Raw genomic sequence first — 25,767 nt, 5'->3', positions numbered from 1 at the left:
CAAGTCGAGCAGTGCTTTTTGAACGCATCGATGTCTGTTTCGGCAAATGCCTGCCACGGTTTGAGCTGCTCACGACGCGTGTGCCACGTCTCGACACCTAGCTCGCGAACCTGACGGAGTCGAGCTATGCGATAGCCACCCACCGAAATCACAGCTCGAATTTCACGCTCTGACAATCCTTGTTGCAATAGTTGCGTCACAACCCCCTCAGACTGCTGTCACTCTTTGCCCCCGAATTTAGTGTCCCATGAATCCCAATCTTCTCTTATCTGCGTCACCACGTCCGCTCCTAGCTTCTCGACAGCTCGGTTGTAGGCTGCTTCCTTCCTATCGGGGCCCTTTTTGCGTTTTCGCGGAGCCACCACCACGCCCTGGTTGTTTCTCGCTGATCTGAAAATGGAAGCGGGTCTGGACTACCCACTGTACTAAAAATAAATAATCTTTGGTGACTGCAGTTTGTAATGGGGGACACCGGGGTCCGGCCAATTGCTTCTTATATCGCCAAGCGCTCGTCTAAACGACCAATCAGCGGCTTAATCGACCATCCTACATGCGTGTGGTGCAGCTTAATACCCCAGCTGGTTGATTAGGAACGGTAGGGGTGCCATATAAGGTTCGGGGTAACAAGGAGTAAGGCGAGGTATATATATAATAATTCGGTGTATATAGAGCATAAATCTCCTAAACTCGGTCGATTTAGAATTGGAAATAGGCAAAATGCGTGGTGATCACAATAAAAGTTATTTGTTGTTTCTAACTAATTATTTAAAAATTATGATAAAATGATTTTACGAAAAAATGCTACAAACAGATTTTATCATTCTAATTATACTGGGAGGACAGCTTTAGCTGGCTGAACAGCCTAATCTATTTTATTTCAGCCGCCGGGAGCCCCGCCCGCCCCCCCCCCCCCCCCCAAATTTACTTGGCAAATGTCGCCTGAGTCCATAGTCCACAGATTATGGCTACCGTAACATCACGAAGTTTGTACATTTCGTGGTGAGTTGTTCCCAGAATGCCGACCGTATCCGTAGTGTGTACCACACACTGTAGTGAACAGTTCAGGGATCTATGAAATTTATTCGGAAAATTATAACTAGGATTGCCGCATTTTCTCGTTATAAGCTAACATTTACTCAAAATCAATACAATAACAACTAACGCATTGCTCTCTTTCCTGCGTCGCGCCAATGGCTTTGACTTCTTGTTCTTAATTGACTAACCCCCCCATGAATCCTTCTTGTGTAAATTTGTATAGCTGGAATCAGGGTTTGGTAGTAGTGAGAATTTCGGCTAGTAGTGATACTACTACTACTATCCGACTCAGAGTCGATAGCACTAATACTACTATTAGCAGTTGGACAACGTCATTAGTAGATATCACTACTAATATCACTACTATAGCACTACTATAGTACTACTATCTATACTGTACCCATTTCTGCCGCTGTTTTCCTCCACGCGCGCGAACTACGACGCCAAAGCCGCAGTGGAAAAGGTCAATCCTTGTTCGTAGTGGCCCCGTCACGAAGTAACCTAGGAATGCTGTTGAAGAACCACGCCCCAGCTAAACTTGAGCAAGTTAAGCAGCTGACCAGTAACGCCGACGAGGACATCACCATCTAAGCAAGTAAAATGTATTCGCAAACGATACAGTGAGATTCAGCAGCCTTGAGCAAAACAGAAATTCAGGCACGCACCAGGATCAGCCACCGCACGATGCCACCCGAAAATTACACTTGGATCCTTAAAGTCAGGACGGTAGTGAGCACATCTCCGGATTCACACACAGCAAAACAATATCCATACTGTACATGCCTTGGCCTTGTCGTTAGATGAGCTCCACACCGAGTCGATCGATCGTGAGTGCGTTATGAATGATGTAGTCAGGGATACTGTTAGTGACTCTGCTCCTAGCTTCTTTAACTCCTGCGTCGCTGTCAGTAAGAACTTGCTGAGGCGCGGGTGGCTGCAGAACCTGCTGGTAGAAGTATTAGCCAAGCAAGATGATGCGTGCTGGCAGCCCTACCGTTTTCAGAGGTCGACGGACTACTCGACTGGTGAATACAAACTGCACGATGAAGTCTTTGCTTCCTTCCACCAATGGCAGCCCTCCTAGCGCGCTTTAACTGCTTGTTCCTCCGCCCGAGTATCGAGAAATGAGCCAAAGAGCGCAAAGCGCGCGGAGGGGAGGGCTGAGAACCACCTATTTTCGCGCCTTTTGAAGATCTGACGTGGGTTGAAGTTAGGAATAGTAGTAGTGATATTAATACTACTATTATCACTACTAGTGGCATTTTTTCTCGCTACTATAGCTATATCACTACTATAAGGCGCAGACCCCAGTGCTATAGTAGTGATATAGTAGTAGTTGTGATATTATCACTACTATCGCTACTATTCTGCTGACTACTACCAAACCCTGGCTGGAATGCATGACCACAACGCGCTCGGTCGTAGGCGAAGCCCCCGGTCGAGCACGCCTTTAAGTTCTTTCATTTCTTTTGCACCGCAATTTCGCCCTGTTTCTTGAAGGCGCTATACCAAGGTTTGAAAACTTGCCACCAATTTTCATGTTACATTATTCTCGCCTACCCCACGTTTATAAATTTTTGAATAGGCACACAAAGGAAGTCTACACTGTCCTATCAGACCAACGCTTCGCCTCTACTGAAAATCTTGCCATCATTGTTATGAACAGATGTTGTATTGATACATGGAAATGTTTTAGATGCCAATTGCGTGGTTTTACGTTTGAAAGTGCAACGTGAGCGCTACATTTTAGCGCTTCAACCTAATGTAAATTTCTGAAAAATAGCGAGGGGTGCACCCAGCATTATCATCGCCAGTAATGTGGTCATACAGCCTCTCGTGTATTTGGCGCTCACAGGCTCATACCTATTGGCGCATGTTTGCAAGTCTCTACTGAGGCCCCATTGAGCATGGGCTTGTCTCAGGTAGGCGTGGGTAACGCTACTCATACTCATACTTGCACCAAGTGCTTTGCACGTGGGCAAGAAGATCATAGCTGTTCCTAGAAGAATGGCGTTTATGAGGCACTGAGAGCTAGTGGATATGATTACCAGCAAGTTGCTAGGTAACTAGATAAATTTTGCGCAGCACGGATGGTTTTATGCTTCCAAGCAAATACTGCATGTAGTTGTGTTGGAGGATGTGGATACCCCATTGGGCAGACGTTAATGTGTACGGCTAAGGTAGAGCACCAGAAGTGGGGCCGTCCAGGGAGCTGCTACCGGGCTATGGTGTTGGACACGCCCAACACCTGAACGAAGTGCCAGCACCGTCCTTGTTTAAATTCCATCCATGCTCAGGACCCACACGTCAACAACAACATGGCGTTGGCGCTGGACGTCTCTGGTTTTTTTATGTAAAAAAGGCTCGACCCCAAGGCAATGAAAATGCATTTGGTTTTGGTTCAGTCTGATCATCATGAAGCGACGTTGATTGTGGCCACGTGGCTAATGTATTAGCTTTTGTATGTTCAACCACGCCAATCATTATGTCGACATTGACATGTTTGACTAGACTTTTGTATAGATGTCGTTATGTCAAGATTGAGATATTTGTCTAGGTTGCAGTACACGGCAATGCCAACGGCTTTATATATTGCTCTGTTACTCTAATGTAAGCTCAAACTGTCATAAGCCCCGGTCGTTCGCTGAGCTACCCGGCTCGCCGGGAGGTATGGCAGGCTGTCGACGAGGGACTCGCAGGCGCGTTGGCATGTCCGGCTTGTGAGAGGCCGCGATCATGTTTTCCACACAGGGCTTCTAGTGAGGCGCACGCGCGCCGCCCATGCCAATGTTGTCGACCGCCGCAAGCGTGCTGTCCGTATCAGGTTTGGCCCGAACCGCAAGCGTACTGTCCAAGTTGGGATCAGCACGCAGTCCAGGTCGGGCATGGTCGGTGATCGTGAGCCTCGGGATGATCTGGGTCCGCAAGCATGCCGTTCGCGCTGGGCTGGTCGAGGGGAGGGGGCAGACGGAGTCGCCGGTACCGGGCATCTCGGGGGACTCGATCGTGGCTTCCTTGCCAAGATTATCCGGGACAGCACAGGGGCCCACCGAACCGAGCTTGAGGAGGGCGCCGAGCATGCCGACCGTGCCGGATAGGTTGGGGGTCAGCGAGCATGCCGTCCGTGCCAAGCGTGTCGGGGACCGCGGAAGGGTTGGCCGCGCCGGGCATGTCGGGGATCGCGGAAGGGTTGGCTTCGCCGAGCTTGTCGGGGTCCGCGAGCATGCCGACCGTGTCGGGCATGTCAGGGGCTGCCGGTATTGCGTCGTTGCAGGGCATGTCGGAGGCCGCGCGGATGTCGTCCTTGCTGGGGCTACTGGGGGCCGTGAACGGGAAGGTCGAGTCGGGTTTGTCGGGCTCAGCGCGCGTGTCGTCCGTCGCGGGCGTGTCGGGTCGCGAGCGGGTCGTCCTTCCCGGGGTCCCGGGTAACCATGAACGGGATGGCGGAGTCAGGCATAGCGAGGGGCTCGGGCATGTCGTTGGTGTCGGGCATGACGTCGGTGTCGGGCATGACGGGGGCCGCGAACGTACTGCCCGCGCCGGCCTTGTCCGGTCCCGCGAGCATGCTGCCTCAGTAGACAGCAGCAACTTCGGGTTCGGCAGAGGTTGAATGAGAGGATGCCGGGGGCCGGGTGTGATCACGACATTGTAGGCGCTTGAGTACTTGTCGGCGTTTTTAGAAATGAGCTTTCGATGCGGAGCGGCGGCGAGCTTTGGTTCCGATGATACGCTCACGAAGACGCACCTCAATTCCGAACCCGGGGGGAAATTTGTAAGCAAATCTATTGGCTATTTCAGGAGTAATTAGTGATCATTGGCGGAATCGTTTGAATACTTGCGATGATTGGTGGAATTGCTTGATGGCAGCAGGAACCGCGCAAACAGCATGGCGCGAAAGGTGACGAAGATGTGCACGTTGAAGTGGTAGCGTGACGTGTATAGCGTAGCTTAAGTATGGAAGTCGGAAATGGCAGCAGTGCCACAAACTAGATTGTTCCGCATTGTGCTACCTAGCAGAAGTGCCCATTTTGGCGGCAGTGGCGGACACCGGCGGCACCAGATCACAGCCGCCGGCCGTCCTAGCTTTAGGATCGCTCTCAAAAGCGACTATAAGATGCAGTGAAACTATTCTAGGCTGTGGTGCGAGCCCCGCTCGTAGCGGTGGCGCTGCATGCACCTCATTACTACTGATATTATAGGAATTCAAGCCAACGTTGACTCCATTTGATGGTGATATTAAGTCAAGGACGGGATAATCAACTTCCTGTCGACATGAGCGGTGCACGCACCACAGCCTAGAATGGTTTCACTGCATCTTATAGTCGCTTTTGAGAGCGATCCTAAAGCTAGGACGGCCGGCGGCTGTGATCTGGTGCCGCCGGTGTCCGCCACTGCCGCCAAAATGGGCACTTCTGCTAGGTAGCACAATGCGGGACAATCTAGTTTGTGGCACTGCTGCCATTTCCGACTTCCATACTTAAGCTACGCTATACACGTCACGCTACCACTTCAACGTGCACATCTTCGTCACCTTTCGCGCCATGCTGTTTGCGCGGTTCCTGCTGCCATCAAGCAATTCCACCAATCATCGCAAGTATTCAAACGATTCCGCCAATGATCACTAATTACTCCTGAAATAGCCAATAGATTTGCTTACAAATTTCCCCCCGGGTTCGGAATTGAGGTGCGTCTTCGTGAGCGTATCATCGGAACCAAAGCTCGCCGCCGCTCCGCATCGAAAGCTCATTTCTAAAAACGCCGACAAGTACTCAAGCGCCTACAATGTCGTGATCACACCCGGCCCCCGGCATCCTCTCATTCAACCTCTGCCGAACCCGAAGTTGCTGCTGTCTACTGAGGCAGCATGCTCGCGGGACCGGACAAGGCCGGCGCGGGCAGTACGTTCGCGGCCCCCGTCATGCCCGACACCGACGTCATGCCCGACACCAACGACATGCCCGAGCCCCTCGCTATGCCTGACTCCGCCATCCCGTTCATGGTTACCCGGGACCCCGGGAAGGACGACCCGCTCGCGACCCGACACGCCCGCGACGGACGACACGCGCGCTGAGCCCGACAAACCCGACTCGACCTTCCCGTTCACGGCCCCCAGTAGCCCCAGCAAGGACGACATCCGCGCGGCCTCCGACATGCCCTGCAACGACGCAATACCGGCAGCCCCTGACATGCCCGACACGGTCGGCATGCTCGCGGACCCCGACAAGCTCGGCGAAGCCAACCCTTCCGCGATCCCCGACATGCCCGGCGCGGCCAACCCTTCCGCGGTCCCCGACACGCTTGGCACGGACGGCATGCTCGCTGACCCCCAACCTATCCGGCACGGTCGGCATGCTCGGCGCCCTCCTCAAGCTCGGTTCGGTGGGCCCCTGTGCTGTCCCGGATAGTCTTGGCAAGGAAGCCACGATCGAGTCCCCCGAGATGCCCGGTACCGGCGACTCCGTCTGCCCCCTCCCCTCGACCAGCCCAGCGCGAACGGCATGCTTGCGAACCCAGATCATCCCGAGGCTCACGATCACCGACCATGCCCGACCTGGACTGCGTGCTGATCCCAACTTGGACAGTACGCTTGCGGTTCGGGCCAAACCTGATACGGACAGCACGCTTGCGGCGGTCGACAACATTGGCATGGGCGGCGCGCGTGCGCCTCACTAGAAGCCCTGTGTGGAAAACATGATCGCGGCCTCTCACAAGCCGGATATGCCAACGCGCCTGCGAGTCCCTCGTCGACAGCCTGCCATACCTCCCGGCGAGCCGGGTAGCTCAGCGAACGACCGGGGCTTATGACAGTTTGAGCTTACATTAGAGTAACAGAGCAATATATAAAGCCGTTGGCATTGCCGTGTACTGCAACCTAGACAAATATCTCAATCTTGACATAACGACATCTATACAAAAGTCTAGTCAAACATGTCAATGTCGACATGTATGATGTCATGATAATCACTATACTCAGATCAATACAAACATGTAGATGTTGACAAGTCGTCGAAGCAACGTTGACGTGGTTGAACATACACAAGCTAATACATGTAGCCACGTGGCCACAATCAACGTCGCTTCATGAAGACCAGACCGAATACAATGGAAGCACGTGCTTCTATGTCTTTCGGTAGATTGGCCGCTTGAAAGAAGCGACCATTGACGCTCAGCGTCTCGGCTTGATTATTCTTGCCATGTAGGTCTCGTAGAGACCAGAGGTGTGGTATAGCAAGTTCATCCACGTTTTAGTTAGCTAGTCGCCTTTGGTTCGGCAGGTTTTGCGGCCCGCTCAAACATGAACGTGATGCCAGGGTATTACCACCTCCCTGTGTCGGAACTACGTATCATGAAGGTGCCAACCTGTGTTTGAGTCAAACAGCGGTTAGACGGCATTGCTCACAATGCATCATCAGCACGCATGGGAGCATAAATCATAACATGATGCAAGAATAATGATGGCACTCAATGTGGCCAACCATATTTTCACGCTGCAGTGCCCACGCAGCGCTTCCTACTCGTTCTAGACCCTTATATTCGAACGGCCCTGTGCCCCCTCCGCCTGCGCGACCCAGCAATGCTCTAGATGATCAGATTGCTTGCGTTATCTAGGGCGCTCCGCCACACTTTCACGACAACTTACAGATGCAACCTGGACACCGCAGTATCGGCAGGATCGCGAGGGGTCGCTGTTAAGGTAAGTTAGTAGTATCACAACTATTCGCTCATATTTTACACTATTCTGGTTTGGATTCTCTACAGAAGGAAATATCCCGATTTTTAGGACAAATTACGCCAAGGTTTTTCCCAGCGTAGTCTTCAACCAGATCAGTATTAAGACCTCAGTCAAGTTTTGATTGGGTGGATCTGACCAATGAGACTGAACGTCGGTGGAGCCCAAAGGGTCGGCGCCGGCCGCTGGGGACCTCTCTTACCCTATCCCGCAAGTATACAAATTTCTATATTAATCTTATCCCTGCAAAATTGGGATAAGAGCGGTCGCCGGTGGGTTAAAGCACTCTAGAAAAAATTCCGATTGGAATAATTCGTTGAAATCTAAACATTCGAAGTTACCACCCAAAACCTAAATCTGGGAATTGTTTTTGAAGGGGGGGGGGCATCTTGCAAGAAAAAACTATTGTGATACCACTATCATAGCAGCGAATAGCGAAGGCGGCCCACCGACCCGCCATACGATATTGTGGGCCCTACAGGCCCGCGCAACAATTTAATAGCTAATACCATTCCGAGTAGTGCAGCGATCTAAGTTGGACGGGCCGCGCAACTCGTATGCAAGGTCGTCTACACTTCGTGTTGCAACCTGTGTGTTTTACATCAATTTTGGGGCTGAAAACTGACAGATTTACCCACAACTGAAAGAGCATCGAGGAGCCTAAAAAACCAAGAACACCAACCAAGCCATCCAGCAAGCAGCACGATGTACACACAGCAACCGCAGCAACCTGACCAAGACCTTCAGGAGATCTTAGGCAAAACTCGCCCCTTCCTGACAGTCCCCGCGCCAGCAAAAGCGCAATTGGTCCCTTACACCCCGGTAGTTCCCCGTCCGGAACGAAGGACACTGGCAAGTGGAACGGGGATATAATATCATCCGCTGCGCAGTATCTGTGCATGGTTTAACGCCTGCTATGAGGGGTTAACCTGCCCCGCCCCCCCCCCCCCCCTCACCAATGCACGTGCACTATGTACACGGGTTTGACGAGGAGCACGTATGCTATAAAAGGGACGTGATATTTATGACGTTATTAAGTTTTTAAATCTCTTGAAATTTTCCTTTCTATTTGAAATCCGATACAAATATGATCGTACGGTCTCCAATCCCATATGTTTCAAAGCTTACATCTCTTATGGCAAACTAAAAACGCTGATTCGAGGAATCAAGGTTTTCAAACTACCTTCTCTATCTCGTCGTGCCCGGGTGGTTAGAGCACAAATTTTCATAGGTCATGACTAACCATCTGCGCAAAGCCTTGTGTTTGCCCGTCTTCATCGAGTTGGGCATGGCCATCCCTCTTATCAAGTGCTGCGCTATCGTACGTCCTTCAACGCCACGTAAATCCGCACCTTCCCTAGTAGTTGTCCCGCCGCGGCTGCAAATCTCGGCACGAACAACCCGGCAAACTTGGTTGAGCCGACTTCAACGTAGAACGAGGCATCATCTTCGAAACTGTAGCAAAACAATCTGAACGGTGGCTGTTCTTCTTCGCCCCCACCCTGCAAATTCTGGAGTGAGATGTTACGAAGGTTTTGGTCCTCTAACCTATGCCTATCTCCAAACATCCTCTTCCATCCTCTGGCAAAGAAGGTCGTCTAGCCCGTCTTGCCCATGGTCTATTAGCTTGAGTGGTCCATCAATCGAGCGATGGATGCCCTTCGACTTGACTACGGTAGCCTTGGCAACCTAACGAATTTTACCAATTAATACCCAGAATACTTTTATTACTGCAACAAAAAAACTGATCGTTTTAACAAGGGTTTTTATTTCGTAACGGCTTTTATTTTATGTTACACACATAAAACAAATTAACCAATAAACAATACCATAGGCGTGTGAGATAAAATCGAGGGTATTACTTTTTTTAACTAATCCGTACTTCTACGGCATTTAATACTGAGCTTCTTTTTATAGTCCGCAATATCATTTTACAACGAGCTTTTAGTTAATAACAGTAAACCCAGGGCTTGTATTCGGTAAAATCTGTTAGATGGCCCCATTACACATAATATATACAATATTATTGTGCTTTGTAGTCGGTCTGTCCGTTGAAAAACAGCTTATTCAACTTACAACTAGGGCTCCGCGAAGGCTGGGATAGGAGGATTTTGGTATAACCCCCCTCTTTAGTTTCATTGATGCCTTTTCTTATGAGCTACGGCCATCTCCTGCGCCTGCTTCGCAGCCACAGCATCTGCCCGAAAATTGTCATTAAGACTGTAGATGCCAGATATCAACTGGCAACGCTTTACAACAAATGCGAACCTTGGCTGAGATATGTTTGCAGTTTGTACAAGTTTTATACTTGAAAATGCAAATGCTTATTTCTAGTGCTACTACAGTCCGCCTCAATCGTTCTCTTTACTTCAATTCGTTCACTGCTCGAATATACGTACTGAATCATACCAGTGTCGTCGGTTGCACACCGGTTGGACCTGCCCACGCATATAAACATGACCCCAGTGCGGCACCGGATTCACTTCGCAGCCGCAGCGTCTACCCGGTCATTCACCTCAACGGCGAAGATGCAAGATACGACTAGGCAGTAATTGTACACAGTAATGAAACGAACCTTGCTCGAGATCTAGCTCGTGGACAAATGAAAATGCTTGCATTTGTATGCTACTACAGTCCTGTAGTAGTCCGTTCGATTCAATCATTCACTTTACATCACTCCATCCAAATTCGGTATATGCTACTGACCCATACCGGTTCAAACTGCCCACGCATATAAAGGTTTTGGAGGCCCAGTGCGGCACCGCGGTCGTACCGGTGTAATGGGTTTTCTACCAGTTCAGCTTGCCACGCATATAAACCTTTTGGAGGGCCCAGTGCGGCACCGGGGTCACACCGGTTTTAGGACAATGTATCAGTTAGGTGTCAAGAGGGGTCACCTTTTGACTTGACGTACCACGGATATAATCCTGTTTGGTCTGCGATAGCAGCACTAACGTTGCTTCCTATCCCAGTATAATCCTATTTGGTCTGCGATAGCAGCATTAACGTTGCTTCCTATCCCAGTATAATTATGTATCTGTGGGCTAGGATGAACGAAAGCTACAATACCTAATTGGCTTGATTTCACTATTGTTTTCACTTAGAGAGTGATTGCTGCACCCGACTGGCATGAGCACACCGACTGAGGCAGCCCGACCGAGGCAGTCGTCCTTTTTTTTAACCCCCCCCCCCGCACTCGCGGGGGTTTTCGGGTCCTGGCTGCGACCAATATACTACTTGTTAAAGCTGTATACAACTTGTTAAGGAGATGCGTATTTGGCTTAAGTATTGCCTGCTATAAGTACGATGTACTTTCCTGAACAGCTGAAAAGTTGCTGATTGTAGTTGCACTGCCATGCACATACATGTTGTCAAATCCACCTACGGTGGCCCTTGCCCAGCCAACAGGGGGTATATCCTACATCATGACTAGGCCATTTTATCGGGACCGCGCAAAACACAGACAAAACTTCCAGACTATGTAAAATGCAATCATTGATTGCAAACCAAAGTGTGCATAATCTTCGCTATTCTACCCAGCGATATGCAAACGGTCCTGCCTAGCTCACAGTCACCTTGTCCGATGACGGAGCCAGCGCTGTCACATCGTCCTGACGCTCACCCTCTTCCTCGTCGCGGACTGTGTCATCTTCATAGTTGCTTTCTTCTCCTGGTCTACCTACTTCCTAGCACCAGCGGTGAGCCATGTTCCACTTCACGCACCAGTTCCTACGAATGTCTAGTTACGGAATGTTCTTCTCTGTATCGTTGGCAAGCTGAAGCACCACCTCAACCTGTCAGACGTAACTGCGGACTGTAACGAATGTACGCTATCAAACGCACCGCGACGCGGTTACAGCACATTGAGGAAGCTCTGAACATTGTTTTCTACAGCGCAGACGATGAGAGCAACTAACCATGTGAGCGCAATTCTTTCCAAGTGCGCTTACCCACAGCTCGGCGACGCGTTCATCTCCAGAGTATACCGTGTTGTATATACAACGGAAGTAATGGTAAACACGAAGTACAATAAGTGATGTTTGACTTGCGAAAATAATGCAAGTATCAACAACTGAGCAGAGTCCTGGTATGTTCCTACAGTGTACAATATACATGTGTGGATAATGCCTCATGAGTGTATAGACTGTGTGATTGAAATATTTTCGTGTGATTATGTAGAGCCCGACACCTATTTGGCACCGCTGACGCTACTCGCTAGCACCGACCCAAAAATGGTGCCCTAGGGCGAGCACAGGCGACCATGGACTTCCCTCCAGCCTTCTTACGCCCTTTCGCATACAGGTAGCAGTATCCGGTCCGGCGCTGACGAAGCTAGCTATATGTACACCATAAGTCACTACATAACATGATGATATCATTCATGCGGCACAGAATGCACGTACCAATGTTCCACGCCACCACTCAACGCTCAGCGCCTCCAAATACGTCGTGTATCTGTCACCACTTGAGTAAGCCTGGCAGCGCCGGAGATGTAGCAGTAGTCTTCCTCATGCACCCCGCGGCGGAAGACAAATGCTGGAAGTGGCGTGGAAGTTGATGTTGCATGCACAGAGGCTCTGCAAAAAAAAACGCCACCAGTTAGTTACCAACAGTATTTGTGTGGTGCTCTAGAGCATACACACCGGCATCACACGGCTACACTATTATCTTCAGTCGTACATGTCCCCCCTGTAGGTCTCACGTCGCGCCGACGGCTCACCTTTTCACCCACGGACTCATAGTTGATAACCCCGCCAGAAATCGTATCTGCGTATATGTACACCACAACACACACCATAACATGTTGTATTTCGTACATGTGGCAGAGTAATGCACCTACCAATGTTCAGCCCGGACACCCAAGCTTTCAGCGAGCTGTTAGCCTTCTTGCGTCTCGTATGTGTGACCACCGAGTGGCTCATGTCCAGCGGAGAGGTAAGAGCAGGAAAATCATGCTGACCGGGCGACGGGCACTAGCGCTGCGATGCCTCGAGTCTGTCGCTCTATCAGCTCGGCTTCACCTACAACTTTTCTCAGTCACCTGCCAGACATACGCGGCGCTTACGGCAAGCTCCACCCCCCCTGTCGTCACGCACCTGTTGTTATCTTTCCAGACGCACTTGGAACGCTTGCCTTTTCGCTGCGAGCCTCGCGACGTCGACGTTTGCTATCCGTTTCTTTTTCTCGACTGAACGGAGGGGGGCATTTTGCCGCCACTAATTTGCAGTCTGGTCGCAAATCTCAGCAATCAATCAGCGCCTCCCGCTGGGGCTGGCTTTGTAATTTTTGATCGTTTTCTGCAAATATTTTCACCTACACCTGTGCACACCATGCATAATTCGGTGAGATGTACTTTTTCATAACATGTAGTCACATACAACGTATGAGTGCGGGGGGGGGGTTAAGGTTATTTACACGTCTTGTGCTGTCCAGCTATACACTAGCTCATGCATAACGTTATCCTGAATCCAGCTTTATTTTCAGTCGGGATGAGTCGGGCCAGTCGGGTGTCATTGAGGCCCCAGTCGGGTGCAGCAACCAGTGCCATTCGCTTATTCATTAGAAAATTTTGGCTACTATTTGAGTTTTGCCGCGCAATAATGGCGGAGGACGGCGCGGCCGGGCGCCTGGACGCGCTGGTGCTCAAGCTGCGGCACCCGCTGGCCAAGATCCGCTCGAGGGCGCTGCAGAGTCTGCTGTTCAAGTTGCGGGAGCGGCTGGTGCGCTGGCAGGAGCTGGAGCCGCTGCATAACTCGCTGGTGCCAGCGCTGCTGGCGAGTCTCGAGCCGCCGCTGGAGCTTCAGGCGCTGCACGTGCTGCAGCTGCTGGTGCAGAGCCAATCGGAGCTGCTGCTGGCCAGTCTGCAGCGCTGCGGGGCGGCGCAGACGCTCCAGCGCGCCGCCAACAGCAACGCGGAGCTGCGCGCGACGTACGAAAAGGTTAAAAGTTAGCTCAAATGAACTTTTAGAAGTATAAAAAACATGGTAGGGAGGAGAAGGCGACGACTAAAACGTAGGTGTGGTTGCTGTGGTGGTTGTGGCAGTTATTGGGGCAGATTTACGTCACAAAGTTGGCGGTCGAGGAGGAGAGCAGAGAACAGGTCAGCAATTTAAGAGAAGGAGAAGAAGAATATCACGAAGAGCAGGAGGTTGCAATGAAGGATGAGAAGTTCAGGGCTAGTAGAGTGCTGGCTGATAGACGGAGAGGCCCCAAGGTTGACGAGTTGGAAGCTCGAGGCTGGAGGTTCGCTCAGGTGACGCTGGCGTCGGTGGACGAGCAGTTTTTGTTCGAGTTCGAGGTGAAGCTTCAGCTGCGGACGGCGACGCAGGACCTGGTGGCGGCTTGTGCGACGTTTAGGAACGATTTATTGAGGAACTTCCCAGCGGAAGTGTTTTTGCAGCGCCCGGCAGTGCTGCAGTATCTGCTGTATCTCGTGCAGCAGCCGATTTTACCCGGAAGTCCGGGGACGATGAGTGAGCGGAGCGATGGTAATGCTGATGAGTTGGTGGAGCGAGCGATGGAGGTGTCGATGGGTGTGAATTACTTTGACGAGATGCTGAACTCGACGTTTTCGAGCAAGCGGGGGAATTTATCTGGCGCTGTGATAATGGCGAGCGTGAAAGCGATCGAGTCGCTCTTGTGCGCACTGAAGCTCACGCAGAGAACGTGTCTTGACCCGACACATGTGGTACACGCACCAAGTGTACATGTCGAGCTGCTTGATTCGTATGATACACGACGGGTATTGTATCCGCGTGCAAGAGTGGAAGTTGAGGACGGCGTGAACAGAACGGCTGAGCGTAGACCTGATGTCGATCAACTGGAACAGTACTCCTTGAGTGGAGCTATGTACAAGATATTCATGAGTGTTTTGCCTTTGCTGCGCTCGGCAGGACACCCGCGATTGCACTTGCTGAACCTTCTTGTCACGGTGTTGCCTGAGTTACCGGAGAGAGGTGGCACCTCAGCTGCAGAGACAAGCATTCATGCGCTAGATAAGATGCGGCTTGAGCGAATTTTTGATGTCCTCGGTGGAATCTGCCGTCCAGTATTATCGGAGCAAGCTGGACCCTACATCGTTGACCCTGATCTGGAGTTAACGCACTCAATGACGTGGAAACTTGTGGAGCTGGTGCTTCAGCTGCTGTGCTTGTATCCCTCATCTCGATATCGTGCGGATACGACACCGAGCAAAGCGGATACGGCTAACAGTGAAGTCATTCTTATCCCTCGAGTACTGTGGGACGCTGTAAAATTATGGGCAGCTAACCCACTTCTCCCTGAGGTCGCTGCCGAAGAGTGGAAAGATAAATCGCTCGTCCAGAATCTGTCCAAGATTGACGCGACGATCCCTGCATTCGTCAATCTGAAACACTCGTCGCAACAAGACGCAAAGATGATTATGGAGTTCGTGGAATTTGCCAAGGCTCATCGTGAGCAGCTTACGGATTTCGGACCCTGGGAGAAGCCACCCGTTGTGAATCTGGAAGTTGCACAGAAGGCTGTTCAAATCAGAAGCGTCTTTGACAGTGCAGATGCTGAGGCAATAGCAGATGCCACTCTTCAGGCGATCTGGCCAACATTGTCTGGAGGTAACAAGCAAAAAACTCTATCTGAAAGTGATATTGAGACTATTCGCTTCATTCTGTGCGACCAGCTGAGTGGGCTGGGTGAGAAGGAGACACTGGTGGTCGCCCACTTCTTCCGAGGCCTCGTGGATCTTTTGAACGGGATCAGCAACGAGATTAACGGCGTCCCGGCTGAGCGTCGACGCCAATTTGTCAACGAGGTCATGTGTGAACCGAAATTTCTCACGCTGTTACTTCTTGTCCTTGCCAGACAAAACGATGACAACCAGTTGAATAGCGCAGCATTCTGGGAGATTTTACGCTTCGCATTGAACCAGCTCTCAGTCGCATCGAGCGATAATTTGGTGCAGCTGAAGCCCGTGATTCCGTTGCTCCAGCACTTCGCTTACATTGAACCGTCCGAAGGATCCTCGCCACAGCAACGCTCGACTCAGCCACAACTAGCTGAAGTCCTCAATAGGTTGGAGGCAAGTGCCCCTGACAGCGCGAGGCATATTCTAATCAGCCGCTGCCTGCTCCATGAATCTTCGTATATTCGGAAAGCGGCAGCTTCGGGAATTATTCGGCTGGTGACTCATATGAATCCATCAGTACTTGACTGGATTACCAATGAAAAAGAAATTCGTGAAGACCCGTTTGGCTGCAGCTTCGTCCGGGATGATAAGCGATTAACACTCGAGACGACGCTTCTGGAGTCACCGTTGCTCGTCACCCGCACCTACGACTACCAACCTAGCGAAAACGAGCTCTCGTCTCAGTTGAGCAAGTTGACTCATTTGCGCAAAGTGATTTCCGGAACGTCTTCTGGCTTCGAGAGTATGAGAGAGGCCGCGTTCAAAGAGCTTGTGATGCTCATTGAAAATGCACCGGTGGAGTTGTTCGCTCTGTTCGAGGAACTGGATAAATTGTCCGAATTTGCTGACATGGTTCGTACAGTTCTCCAGTCCGAAGCTAGTCGAGTGAACTCTACCATGGTTCAGCAAGCTCTCCTCTTGTTGAGGACATTACTACTCCGCAGCCGCCTACTGCGGTCAGCCATGCAGCGCGATAGCAACATGATGCCGTTTTTGCTGCCGTTAATTTTCCACCCGTCCACAGCGATCCGGACGCAGATGTACTACATCATTCTCCTGTTGACGTGTGCTGCAGAAAACTTCCTGCCTGAAGGAGCACCGGTGCAGCTTGGAATCGACAAGGAGGCTGAGTTCACTGGCGAAGCAAAACTTCCTGAAATGATCAAGCCAACATTTGGGTTGTACTCCGATCGTTGGGCCCGTTGCTTCATTGCCACTTGTTCGCTGAAACAACAACTTCAGGCGAGCTGCGCGCTGTTGACGAAGCGAGCTGATGCGTCGTGGCTTCAAGATGTGAAGACAATCATCAACCAGACCCCATGCCGCTCTGACGTAACAAGCACCACCCCGTTTTCTTCATTACTCGATGCAGAGTATACCCTCATCGCTGAAAAGGTTCGCGACGCACCATCGCACGGGAAGTGCTTAAACGCGCTCTATCACTTGTTGACGATTTGCGAAGCTTGGCGTTTGGCTCGGGAGCGCTTCGTTGGCGAGTGGGAGGCAGATTTTGAAAGGTACTTTGCTGTGCCTCCCAAAAGTGAACGAGACGAGGTGATCATCGGTTCGCTCGTAAACACGCTTAGTGTCTTGTTCTGCTCCATGACGAGAGGACAGCAGTTGCGGGCGCTTGTCGTTGTCAAGCGCAATATCCTCCCACTGCTGAAAAGGTCGCAAAGCAAGGCGTTCTCCCTGCAAGTTGCGCGGTTGCTGCTCAACGTGAGCGAATCCAAGGTGGGGGATTTGTTTTTGTCTCTGGCCGCTGATACCGACATCATCGCGATTATTTGCACCAAGTACTCGGCAATCTACGCAACGGAACCAGTCCTTCACGCCATAATGCTCGAGGTGCTGCTACGGTTTGCTAGACCCATGGACGAAAATGCAGATACCCGCCTGTCACCGTCTTCTCGGGAGAAAATCTGCAAGCGCCTGGCGGAAATGCTGTCGCCGTTGCTCTCGATTGTGTGCCGTCACCGCGTTCCAGGCTCCTTCATGGATCGGGACGTTTTTGCCATCGGAGCTCAGTGTATGGTAGCCATTCTGCGGACGCTTCCGCGCGAGTCCCTGTTGACCAGTGATAGCCCTCTGCAGCACACGGATAGCAGCATTCTTCTGGACGGAAGCTGGGCGTCTCGCTTTCTTTTCGACCACGTATCGCCCATTCGAGAGCTTGGGTTTTTAGTGATCGAGCATTCTGCGTCCTTGGATCCTCCATCGTCTCGATTACTGGAGATGGCTTTTGAGACGTCCACAGATGATACGGAGTCCGATGCTGTACGGGCAGCAGCCTGCCGTGTTTTGACCAACGAATTGCATCGATTTGATGAGTACCCCCCGGATCAACGGACTGCGATGGTGGAGATTTTCCGTGGGACCAAGTTTGCTGGAAGGGCGCTGCGCTCACTGTCGAATGCTTTGAAGAGCCCCAAGCTATTTGCTCGCACTGCAAGTGCTTTTGCGCGGCTTGTTCGAGTACTTTATATACAAAAGGAAAGCTTGGTGGCTCAGCTCGGTGATATACAGAAGGAACTGGAGGTTGCTGGAGAAGAGTACGATATCTACCCAGTATTGGTACAGGTACGCGCGCGCTGCAAGGGTTTTTTGCTAAAAGTTACCACCGCTAATGCTTGTTGTGCATGCTTAGGCGCTATCACTACGAGAATGGAAGGATAGCTGCAATCGATACAGCTCGAGTTGCATGCTCCTGCCTCGCTGTGATGAAGACGCGTGGAGCTGTTCGCTTCTTCCTGCAATTTTGGATTTGATGATCGAATTGCTGAATCTCTTCCAGGCTGTGTGTCGTGTTGCCGGTTATGATCAAGTGAAGTTCTTCCTCATGGTACGTGCGCTGCTTGTACTTCGTTTGGTCAGCGGGAAGCTGGAAGTCTAACCGAGTGTGCTTTTATTATGATGTAGCATACGACTCTACAGTATCAATTGATGGAGCTTGTCGGCGATCTTCACGCTTCTTTCGACGACACGCTGCCAAAAGCTACAAAGCGAAAGCAATACGAAGTGCTGGGCCTGTGTGGTGGAACGCTCAGCATTCTCTTGGTGAAAGCCTTTGAACAGCATAGCGAATGCGATACAAAGCAGTTCGGAGCTCCAAGGACATCAGAATTCGGGGCGAATTTTGTCGTTGTGGTGGAAAAACTGCTTGAGCCTCACCACCCAATCGACTTCCGGGTATCGTTCTCCCGTGTTGTCCCCGCGGTAAGTGCTTCATACGTGGTGATTGTTTGACTACCTGGGTACTAACCGATGTTTTTACGCTTATGGTTGTGCCTAGATCTCGCTGTTGATTCCTGGATCGTTGAATTCTTCAGATGGAACGGTTATCAACGCACTGTGCTCTGCCGTGTTGGACCTTTACCAAGAGGTCGCCGAGTTCAGGCCATTGAGTGCAGACACCACCACTGCCGCCCAGTCCGAATTGCAGGGCCGTGTGTTTCCTATGGCATCCATTCGGCGGGTCGCATGCGCACTCCAAGTACTGCTCGAGACATGCCCCAGTCTCCAGCAATTCGTTCTGATGAAGCGAGGTCTACCGTTCGCTCTGACATCCATCAAGGAGTCTTTTTCAGCCATTCGCATTGCCGGTGGATTTGGCGGAAAGCGAGCGAAAGGCAACAATTCGAACACACAGGACGCTTACGTACTTGATCTATGTGGACGCATCCAGACTCACATGGAGGTCATCAGCGCAATCGTTGGGGGACACGAGGAAAACCAGCGGCTCGCCAAGGTACGTGGTAACTTCACTACTTCAGTATAATGCGGCGATTCTGTGATATTGGCTCTAACATTGCAATCTTCTTGAATGTTCAGACTGAAGGCCTTCTTAGTGTGATACTATCGAATTGGAATGTGATGAAGGCGGCCCACGTCCGCGGGTCGCAGCTGCTGTTACGTGCGCTCCACCTCTTTACGAACTATGTCTACGAAAACGACAGTGCCAGAGCCTCTATGCTTGTTTCACTGTCTTCTGGATCAGGTAAAACCTGTGGTGGGGGCACTGCGTTATTGCCTCTGCTGTTCGGTTTGGCAAGCTCACGAGGCGAAGTGGCACCGCCCCATCGCCAAGTAGCAAACAGCGTCATCCAGTTATCTGCAGAAGATGTGGCGTTGAGCAACGCTGCCTGTCAAGTGCTGAAGGCCGTTATGCTCAACACCGAGTGCGTGCTGGCGTCCGTGAAGACCGGCTCGGTATCCAAGATGGTGGATTCGCTTCAAGATCGCCTCAAGCAGACCAGACAAACGAACAAGGTGAATCGCTTTGAATACGAGAACCTCGCTCACATGCTCAGCGTGCTTAGCAGCATTGCGTGCAACGAAGAGGGTGCTCGGGTGCTTTACACAAGCTGGGCCACTGTGCTCTCACTTGTATTCGAAGACACGATGCATTCGACCGACGCGCTTGTTCGACGAAGCGGATGCCTGCTAATGAGGAACCTTGCCCTCTCTCAAGCGACCAAGAACAACTTTGGCATGTGGGAGGAACTGCTTGACGAGGTTGTCGCGACGTCAGCAAGGGTCAGCACAGCGCAAGGTGATTCAGTCGCTCTGCAATATCTCTCAGCGACGCTTTGGTCGCTCGTCTACGACAACCAGAAAGCGCGTGCGCTGCTGCTATCGAGACCAACCGCTTTGCATACCTTGCAACAAGTGCTGGCTTCCCAACAGTCTGGTACGTTAGCACTGGGGATATCAATCATCGGCGTGCTCGATCTAACGCGTTTGTATTGGAATCAAATGACAGGATCAGAGCAGATGCCAGGGGCGGAGGAAATTGTTGAAAACCTGCGACGTGTGCAAATGCTCGTCCAAGAGTTGACCACAATTCCGCTTGCAACCAAGACCAAGTAGCAAAACTCGCTCGACAACGCAACTACACGAGCTCGTATTTATTCATCACTTTTGGTATCCACACTCGGATTGGCTGTGATACAATGGAGCCTTGCAGCCTTAATAAGGAAGCCGAGCAACCTCTTAGGATTCCTGGACCAATAAATAGATGTACTCTTCGGAACTTGGTCACGGCAAATCAAAGTCTTCCTCTTCTTCACTGCTGCGGTAGTCATCTTCGTCCTCACCCTCCGATGAGCTGCCGTCCTTTTCGATACAAACATGAGTAGTTCCTCCTGGGCTCACAATTCCCTTGATAGAGTGTGACCCAACTGCTTCGACAAGCATTACCGCCTTCTTCTACGGAAGTCAAATAAAGACGGATGTCAGCTTACAATCACCCTCAGGCGATTCAAACAGCGCTACTCCGTGTCGTACCTTGGCAGACATTGCCTTCGCCGTCACACCCTTCACAGGAGTAACCATTGCTGTCACTCGCCGCACCTTGCCAGCAGCCATTTTGACTCCACCAGCGGCAACGTGTTGGCGATTGATGCCCAGCACATACGAGTCAATGTCGTCGCGCCTTCGCGAGCTTAGCTTCTTGAGGAGCCCTGGAGCCTCATCGTCCACTTCCGAGTCTTCGTCAAGGCTATGCGAGGGGGTTGCGAGCCCCGGCGACTTGATCGAACCAAAGTCCGGCAGCTCCGGCAAGCCTTCCTTGGACGGGGTTGTGTCAAATAGGTCGTCCACGTGCTTTTTCTCGTACTGTTGCAACAATTCGGTCAGCTTTGTCACTTCAACTCCATGCAACCTCCAGATGACTTACCTCCTCCACGAACTCGCGTACTTGCTTTTTGAATTTGTTTGAACCAGCACGAGCGATCTTGGAGGGTATGGCTGATTTAGTCTCAGTATTTGCTCGTTTGACGGCCTTCCTCGCTGGCTTTCGATGTGTCGGCGGAGACCGGAATTGCTCAAAAGTCTTCGTCTGGCAGTCTTTGGCTGTTTTGCCCGGCACATACTGCGCCACCTATGAAGCGATCCGTGAACGCGTTAGTTTGTCATAATCGCCACAGCAATTCTACCATAGATCCCGTACCTGCGCCCAAAAGTTCGAGGCTGTCGTAGGTATCTTGAGCTTCGCATCCATCAGAGCTTCCATTTGTTCGGCCGTCCAGACGTCCACTTCTGCTTCAGGTTCTGGTTGATCCTTCTTCGCGCTCTTCATCTTCTCCTGGACAAGCTCTGCGGCGCGAGCCTGTTGCACGAACGAGCATTAGAAGAACGAAATCACAATTAACGACACTTTCTTGTAGTCGGTACCTTCTTCGGTTTCGGCGTCTCGAATACAGTGTCCTCTGGCATCGGACTTGGGACATAAGGGGCTTCACTGGCCGAATCATCGTCGTCATCGATCGGCGTAGACGGCGGGCTGTTTCCAAACGTTATCGTCAGCTCTCTCAAAATCTACAAAGTGCACGCAAAGTCCTCGTACCTGTCCTCTTCGTCATCACTCGCTTTCTTCTTCGCTGCTTTCCTTTTAGTTCCCGCTTTTTTGGGCTTCGCAGAGGTCTGTGACTTCTCCACGAAAGGCAGTAGGCGCTTATAGAAGTACGCCGGGATACCCTCCTTGATGAGCTCCATCGCTGGTCGAGGGACACCGCCACTCCTAGCAGCGGCGCGATCAAACTTTCCAGCAAGCGAGACGTACTGCCCATCTTTCGACGTAAACTTGGTCGGTCCTTCGCGTTTTCCCACCACAAACCGAGCATTCTCGCCGTCCACCTGTCCGATCATCACAAGCTGCGCCCTCTCTACACCTTCCTCTCCATCTTCCAGCACAGGCGGCCACTCCACCCGCCACTCGTACATCACCGCCGCCTTCCTATTCACACGCGCGCCTTCCTTCATCGGCTTCTTGTTTTCCTTCCTGCCTTTCTCCATCTCAACCTTCTTCTCCTTCCTTTTCTTCTTCTTCTCCTTTACTGGCGACTGCACCGGCGACTGCATTGGCGACAGGAACGAGAGCTTCTTCTGCACCACCACATCCTTCTCCTCTTCCTCTTCTTCATTCTCGTCCATCTTCATATCCACATCCATCTCCACTCCCGTCTCCTCAACCTTCTCTAAACTGCTGCTCTTCCACTTCTTCTTCTTCATCATGGACCTGGTCACGGGCGTCCTCGTCATCATCTCCAGCACGCCCGCGTGCCTCCTCTTGTGCTTGATCTTGAGCTTCGCAGCGCTCCTCGTGACCGCCGGAGAGAAGGAATTGAACGCATTTTCTCTCTCTTCTCGTCGCTTTTTCGTCTTCTTATGAGGCTTGAGCAGTTTAAAACTGGCGAAAGGGTCTTCTTCCTCCTCTTCGGCGGCTTTGGAGCGCGTCACGGGGGCGCTACGCGCGTGTTCCAGGCCGCGGGTGGGGCTGTGGCCCGTCTCGACGCGCCGCTTCTTGCGCGGCTTGCGCGTGGAGTTCACCACGGCGTCTTCGCGTCCCAGACCCACCAGCGCGCTCTCTAGCACCGACGCGTAGCGCGTGCGGGCGCGCGCGCGGATCGGCGCGGACGCGCTGCGCTTCATGACCTACTGGCGACCTTCCGGCAGTGCGATTGGTGCTCCAGGACGCCAAAATTCAAATTAAGTCACTAAAGTGGAGAGTGAGATATAGTGTCACTGCAACGAGGTGAGGATGCGCTGGGTGGTACAGTGTGCTGATAGCGTGACAGATTGGTCTGACTATATCTGCTGACACCGTCACCCTACCCGTTGTCGTTGACACTCGTGTTCTTGTCGGGCATGGCGGCGCTGGTGACGCAGCGGCGGTTGCTGCTGCTGCTCGGCTGCAAGTTGCTGCTGTTCGGTCACGAGGCCGACGCAGCCAGTGCGCACTACTCCATCGACCTGAACGGCATCGCGTCGGGCACAGGTGAGAGAGAGGCCCTGTTGACCATTCCGGCGTAAAGGAGACCGTGCTGGCCGAAATATTCGTCTGACATGGACGTTAATGGTGTTGTTGCATGCAGCATATACGCTCACGGTTGATATCGGATCAGTGGAAGGCTCGGGGTCGTCTGGCGGAAGTGTGCGCAGTGATAGCGTGGAGGTTGCGGTGGAATTCGGACAAGAACTGAGCGAGTTGTGGCGTTTTATTTTTTGTGTTGTTAGAATGCCTTCCGACTGATTGCAGACACTGGATCGTCGAATGATGCGGTGCTGGGGACTGGATGCTGTGGCTCTGATGCGGAGGTGACGTACTCGTGTGATGCATCCTCGACTTGCTCCAGTAGCGGCAGTGGCTCGGTCACGCTGTCGTTTGCAGGGGCGAACATTCAGTGAGTGCGCTGTGCTGGGAATTTTGGTGCTGAAGGGGTAAAGTTTCTTACCGCTGGTTGATACTTGCTGCAGGGGTCAATTTATGACGGATAAGTGGTATTCGGACGAGATCGGAGACATCACCAAGAGTTTTTTGGTCATTGAGGAGCAGGACACGTTCTACCGCCCGACGTACGATGGCATTACAGGGCTGGCGTATGAGGCCCTGGCTGCGTCCGATGGATCGATTCAGTCGCTGTATAACGTGCTTGTGGATACTGGCAAGACGGCGGATTCGTTTGGCATGCTGCTGTGTGGCACAATGCAGCCGATGCTGCAGACCGGTGGAACTGATTTCACGTTACATTCAGGTCAGCTCCTAATTGGAGGCACAGAGGGCACCGAGGGCGAGAGCTACTACACGGGCGACATGTTCTACACTCCCATCACACGGGTGAGCTGAGCATGCGAGTTCTAAAAAGCTTTAGACGATTGGCTGACGGGAATGCTGCTTTTATTTTATTTTACAGGAAGCGTGGTATGTTGTCACAGTGACAGATATTGGCTACGATGGCTCGAGCCTCGGCCTTACCTGCGATAAGTATAACGACCCACAGGCTATCATCGACTCAGGAACCAGCAACCTGGCGTTCCCTTCGGATGTGTATAACGCGCTCATGGACCAAATCAAGTCGGCCACTCTGTCCGCCATACCGGACTTTGACGAAACTTACTTCGACGACTCAACCTCGTGCTGTGACGAAGACTATTGCGACCCAACGTCTTCGAACGCTGCGCTGCTGGAGCTTCCGTCGATTTACTTCACGCTGGGGATGCAGACCAGCGACGGCGGAACCAGCAACCACTTTACGGTTGAAATCCCGCCCGAGTACTACTGGCGACCGGAGATGAACGGCAAGAACGCCAGCACCCCGTGTCGCGCGATTGGTATCTCCGAAGGAACGTCAACTGTCCTTGGCGACGTGTTCATGGACGGCTTGTACTCGTACCACGACCGCGCGGATGGGAAGATTGGCCTGGCAGTGGCTCATAACTGTCCGAACGAGGTCAACTCCACCAAGAAGGTGTACTCGTCCGATGACTCGGATGATTGGTGTTCGTGTTTCTCCAGTACCATGAAGAAGAAGAGTTCGTGGGCGACGTATGTGCCGTGGGGCAGTGGCTGTTTCTTCTGGCAGTGGTGGATGTACGTGGTGGTAGCCAGCATTTTCGTCGTGATCGCGTGTGTGTGCGTATTGGTGTGGTGGCACAAGACGAACAAGCAGATGAAGAAGCTGCAGGAGGACGCGTACACTGCCGGCAGCTCAGGGACCCGCACAACGCGTCTGGCTACGCTGCAGTCGAGTGGCTCTGGAAGAGGACCGGCGCTGATACCTGCGTCCCCGCCTAATGGTTATTACGCTGCCAGTGCGTCGACGCCGAGGAGAGGATCTTCTCGCAGTAGAGACCGTGCTGGTTCGAGACAGCGGTCGCCGAGGTCTCCACGCAGGAAACCGAAGTCCAGGGAGCGGGAGGTGCCGATCATGGTGGAGCCCGCCTACTCTAATATGAGCTCTCCGCGCTCGCCTTTGTCGTCAACGTCCAGCATCGCCCTTCTGTCGGAGCCCAACTCGTCGTTAGGATCGATGGAGAGCTGGAAACACCGGTCCAAGCCGTACCCAGCAGGCCACCACCAGAGCTACAACCATAATCACCACCACCATGGCAACAACTACAACGATCGATGGGGTGCGTCTCTGAAAGAAAACGAATTCTAATGGCAGGAAACGCAACGCGAAGCCCGCGTAGAGATTTATGTCTAGACGAGTATAGACAATGTATAAACCACCGATGGTAGTGATGTTCCCACCGAATTGCCTGGACTTTTTGATTGAGGCTGAGCTGGGCGTGTAGGGGATCCGCTGGGCACCACTTTACACTGTGCGACTTGTGCAATGCCCAACTTCGCTCTTTCGGAGTCAAATTGCGATTTGCATAACGGGGAATGAGGACATTATAAGACCTCGTCAGCTGGTCTGGTTTAAGCCCGCCGATATGGCGGTCTCGTCCACTTCAACTCCCGACATGTACACTTTGACATGCAACTTTTGCCCTCGAATTATTTTTTCGAGCAACGGCAGCAAGGGGTACGGTATGCAATCAGCCCACACGAGCA

At 51.9% G+C, this 25,767-nt stretch overlaps 5 protein-coding genes across 5 annotated transcripts; 3 read left to right on the top strand and 2 right to left on the bottom strand.

The window, feature by feature from the left end:
* Positions 1–3,791: 3,791 nt before the first annotated feature.
* Positions 3,792–4,600, bottom strand: PHYSODRAFT_326589 (hypothetical protein; the record flags this gene model as incomplete). The annotated part of the gene is made up of 3 exons (XM_009522590.1): positions 3,792–4,045; positions 4,122–4,392; positions 4,466–4,600. The coding sequence occupies 3 exons, from the start codon at positions 4,598–4,600 to the stop codon at positions 3,792–3,794; spliced, it is 660 nt and encodes a 219-aa protein (XP_009520885.1).
* Positions 4,601–5,899: 1,299 nt separating this feature from the next.
* On the top strand, positions 5,900–6,440 carry PHYSODRAFT_257844 (hypothetical protein; the record flags this gene model as incomplete). Its single annotated transcript, XM_009522589.1, has 2 exons — positions 5,900–6,027; positions 6,056–6,440. The coding sequence occupies 2 exons, from the start codon at positions 5,900–5,902 to the stop codon at positions 6,438–6,440; spliced, it is 513 nt and encodes a 170-aa protein (XP_009520884.1).
* Positions 6,441–13,365: 6,925 nt separating this feature from the next.
* Positions 13,366–20,127, top strand: PHYSODRAFT_311986 (hypothetical protein; the record flags this gene model as incomplete). Its single annotated transcript, XM_009522588.1, has 7 exons — positions 13,366–13,704; positions 13,926–18,008; positions 18,076–18,270; positions 18,348–18,644; positions 18,721–19,176; positions 19,260–20,027; positions 20,098–20,127. 7 exons carry the CDS (start codon positions 13,366–13,368, stop codon positions 20,125–20,127), a joined length of 6,168 nt encoding a protein of 2,055 aa, XP_009520883.1.
* A 338-nt stretch (positions 20,128–20,465) lies between these two features.
* PHYSODRAFT_487850 (hypothetical protein) lies at positions 20,466–21,228 on the bottom strand (the record flags this gene model as incomplete). Its single annotated transcript, XM_009522587.1, has 3 exons — positions 20,466–20,636; positions 20,781–21,044; positions 21,106–21,228. Coding segments are annotated over 3 exons (558 nt in total), but the record flags the coding sequence as incomplete, so codon positions are not given.
* A 2,055-nt stretch (positions 21,229–23,283) lies between these two features.
* PHYSODRAFT_479874 (hypothetical protein) lies at positions 23,284–25,369 on the top strand (the record flags this gene model as incomplete). The annotated part of the gene is made up of 5 exons (XM_009522586.1): positions 23,284–23,361; positions 23,445–23,611; positions 23,685–24,045; positions 24,122–24,844; positions 25,217–25,369. The coding sequence occupies 5 exons, from the start codon at positions 23,284–23,286 to the stop codon at positions 25,367–25,369; spliced, it is 1,482 nt and encodes a 493-aa protein (XP_009520881.1).
* Between the last annotated feature and the right edge of the window lie 398 nt (positions 25,370–25,767).

Source organism: Phytophthora sojae (genome assembly GCF_000149755.1).
Source record: "Phytophthora sojae unplaced genomic scaffold PHYSOscaffold_2, whole genome shotgun sequence".
Classification (NCBI taxonomy): Eukaryota; Oomycota; class Peronosporomycetes; order Peronosporales; family Peronosporaceae; genus Phytophthora; species Phytophthora sojae.
Note: the sequence above shows the minus strand (reverse complement) of the source record. Positions and strands in the feature narration are given on the sequence as shown.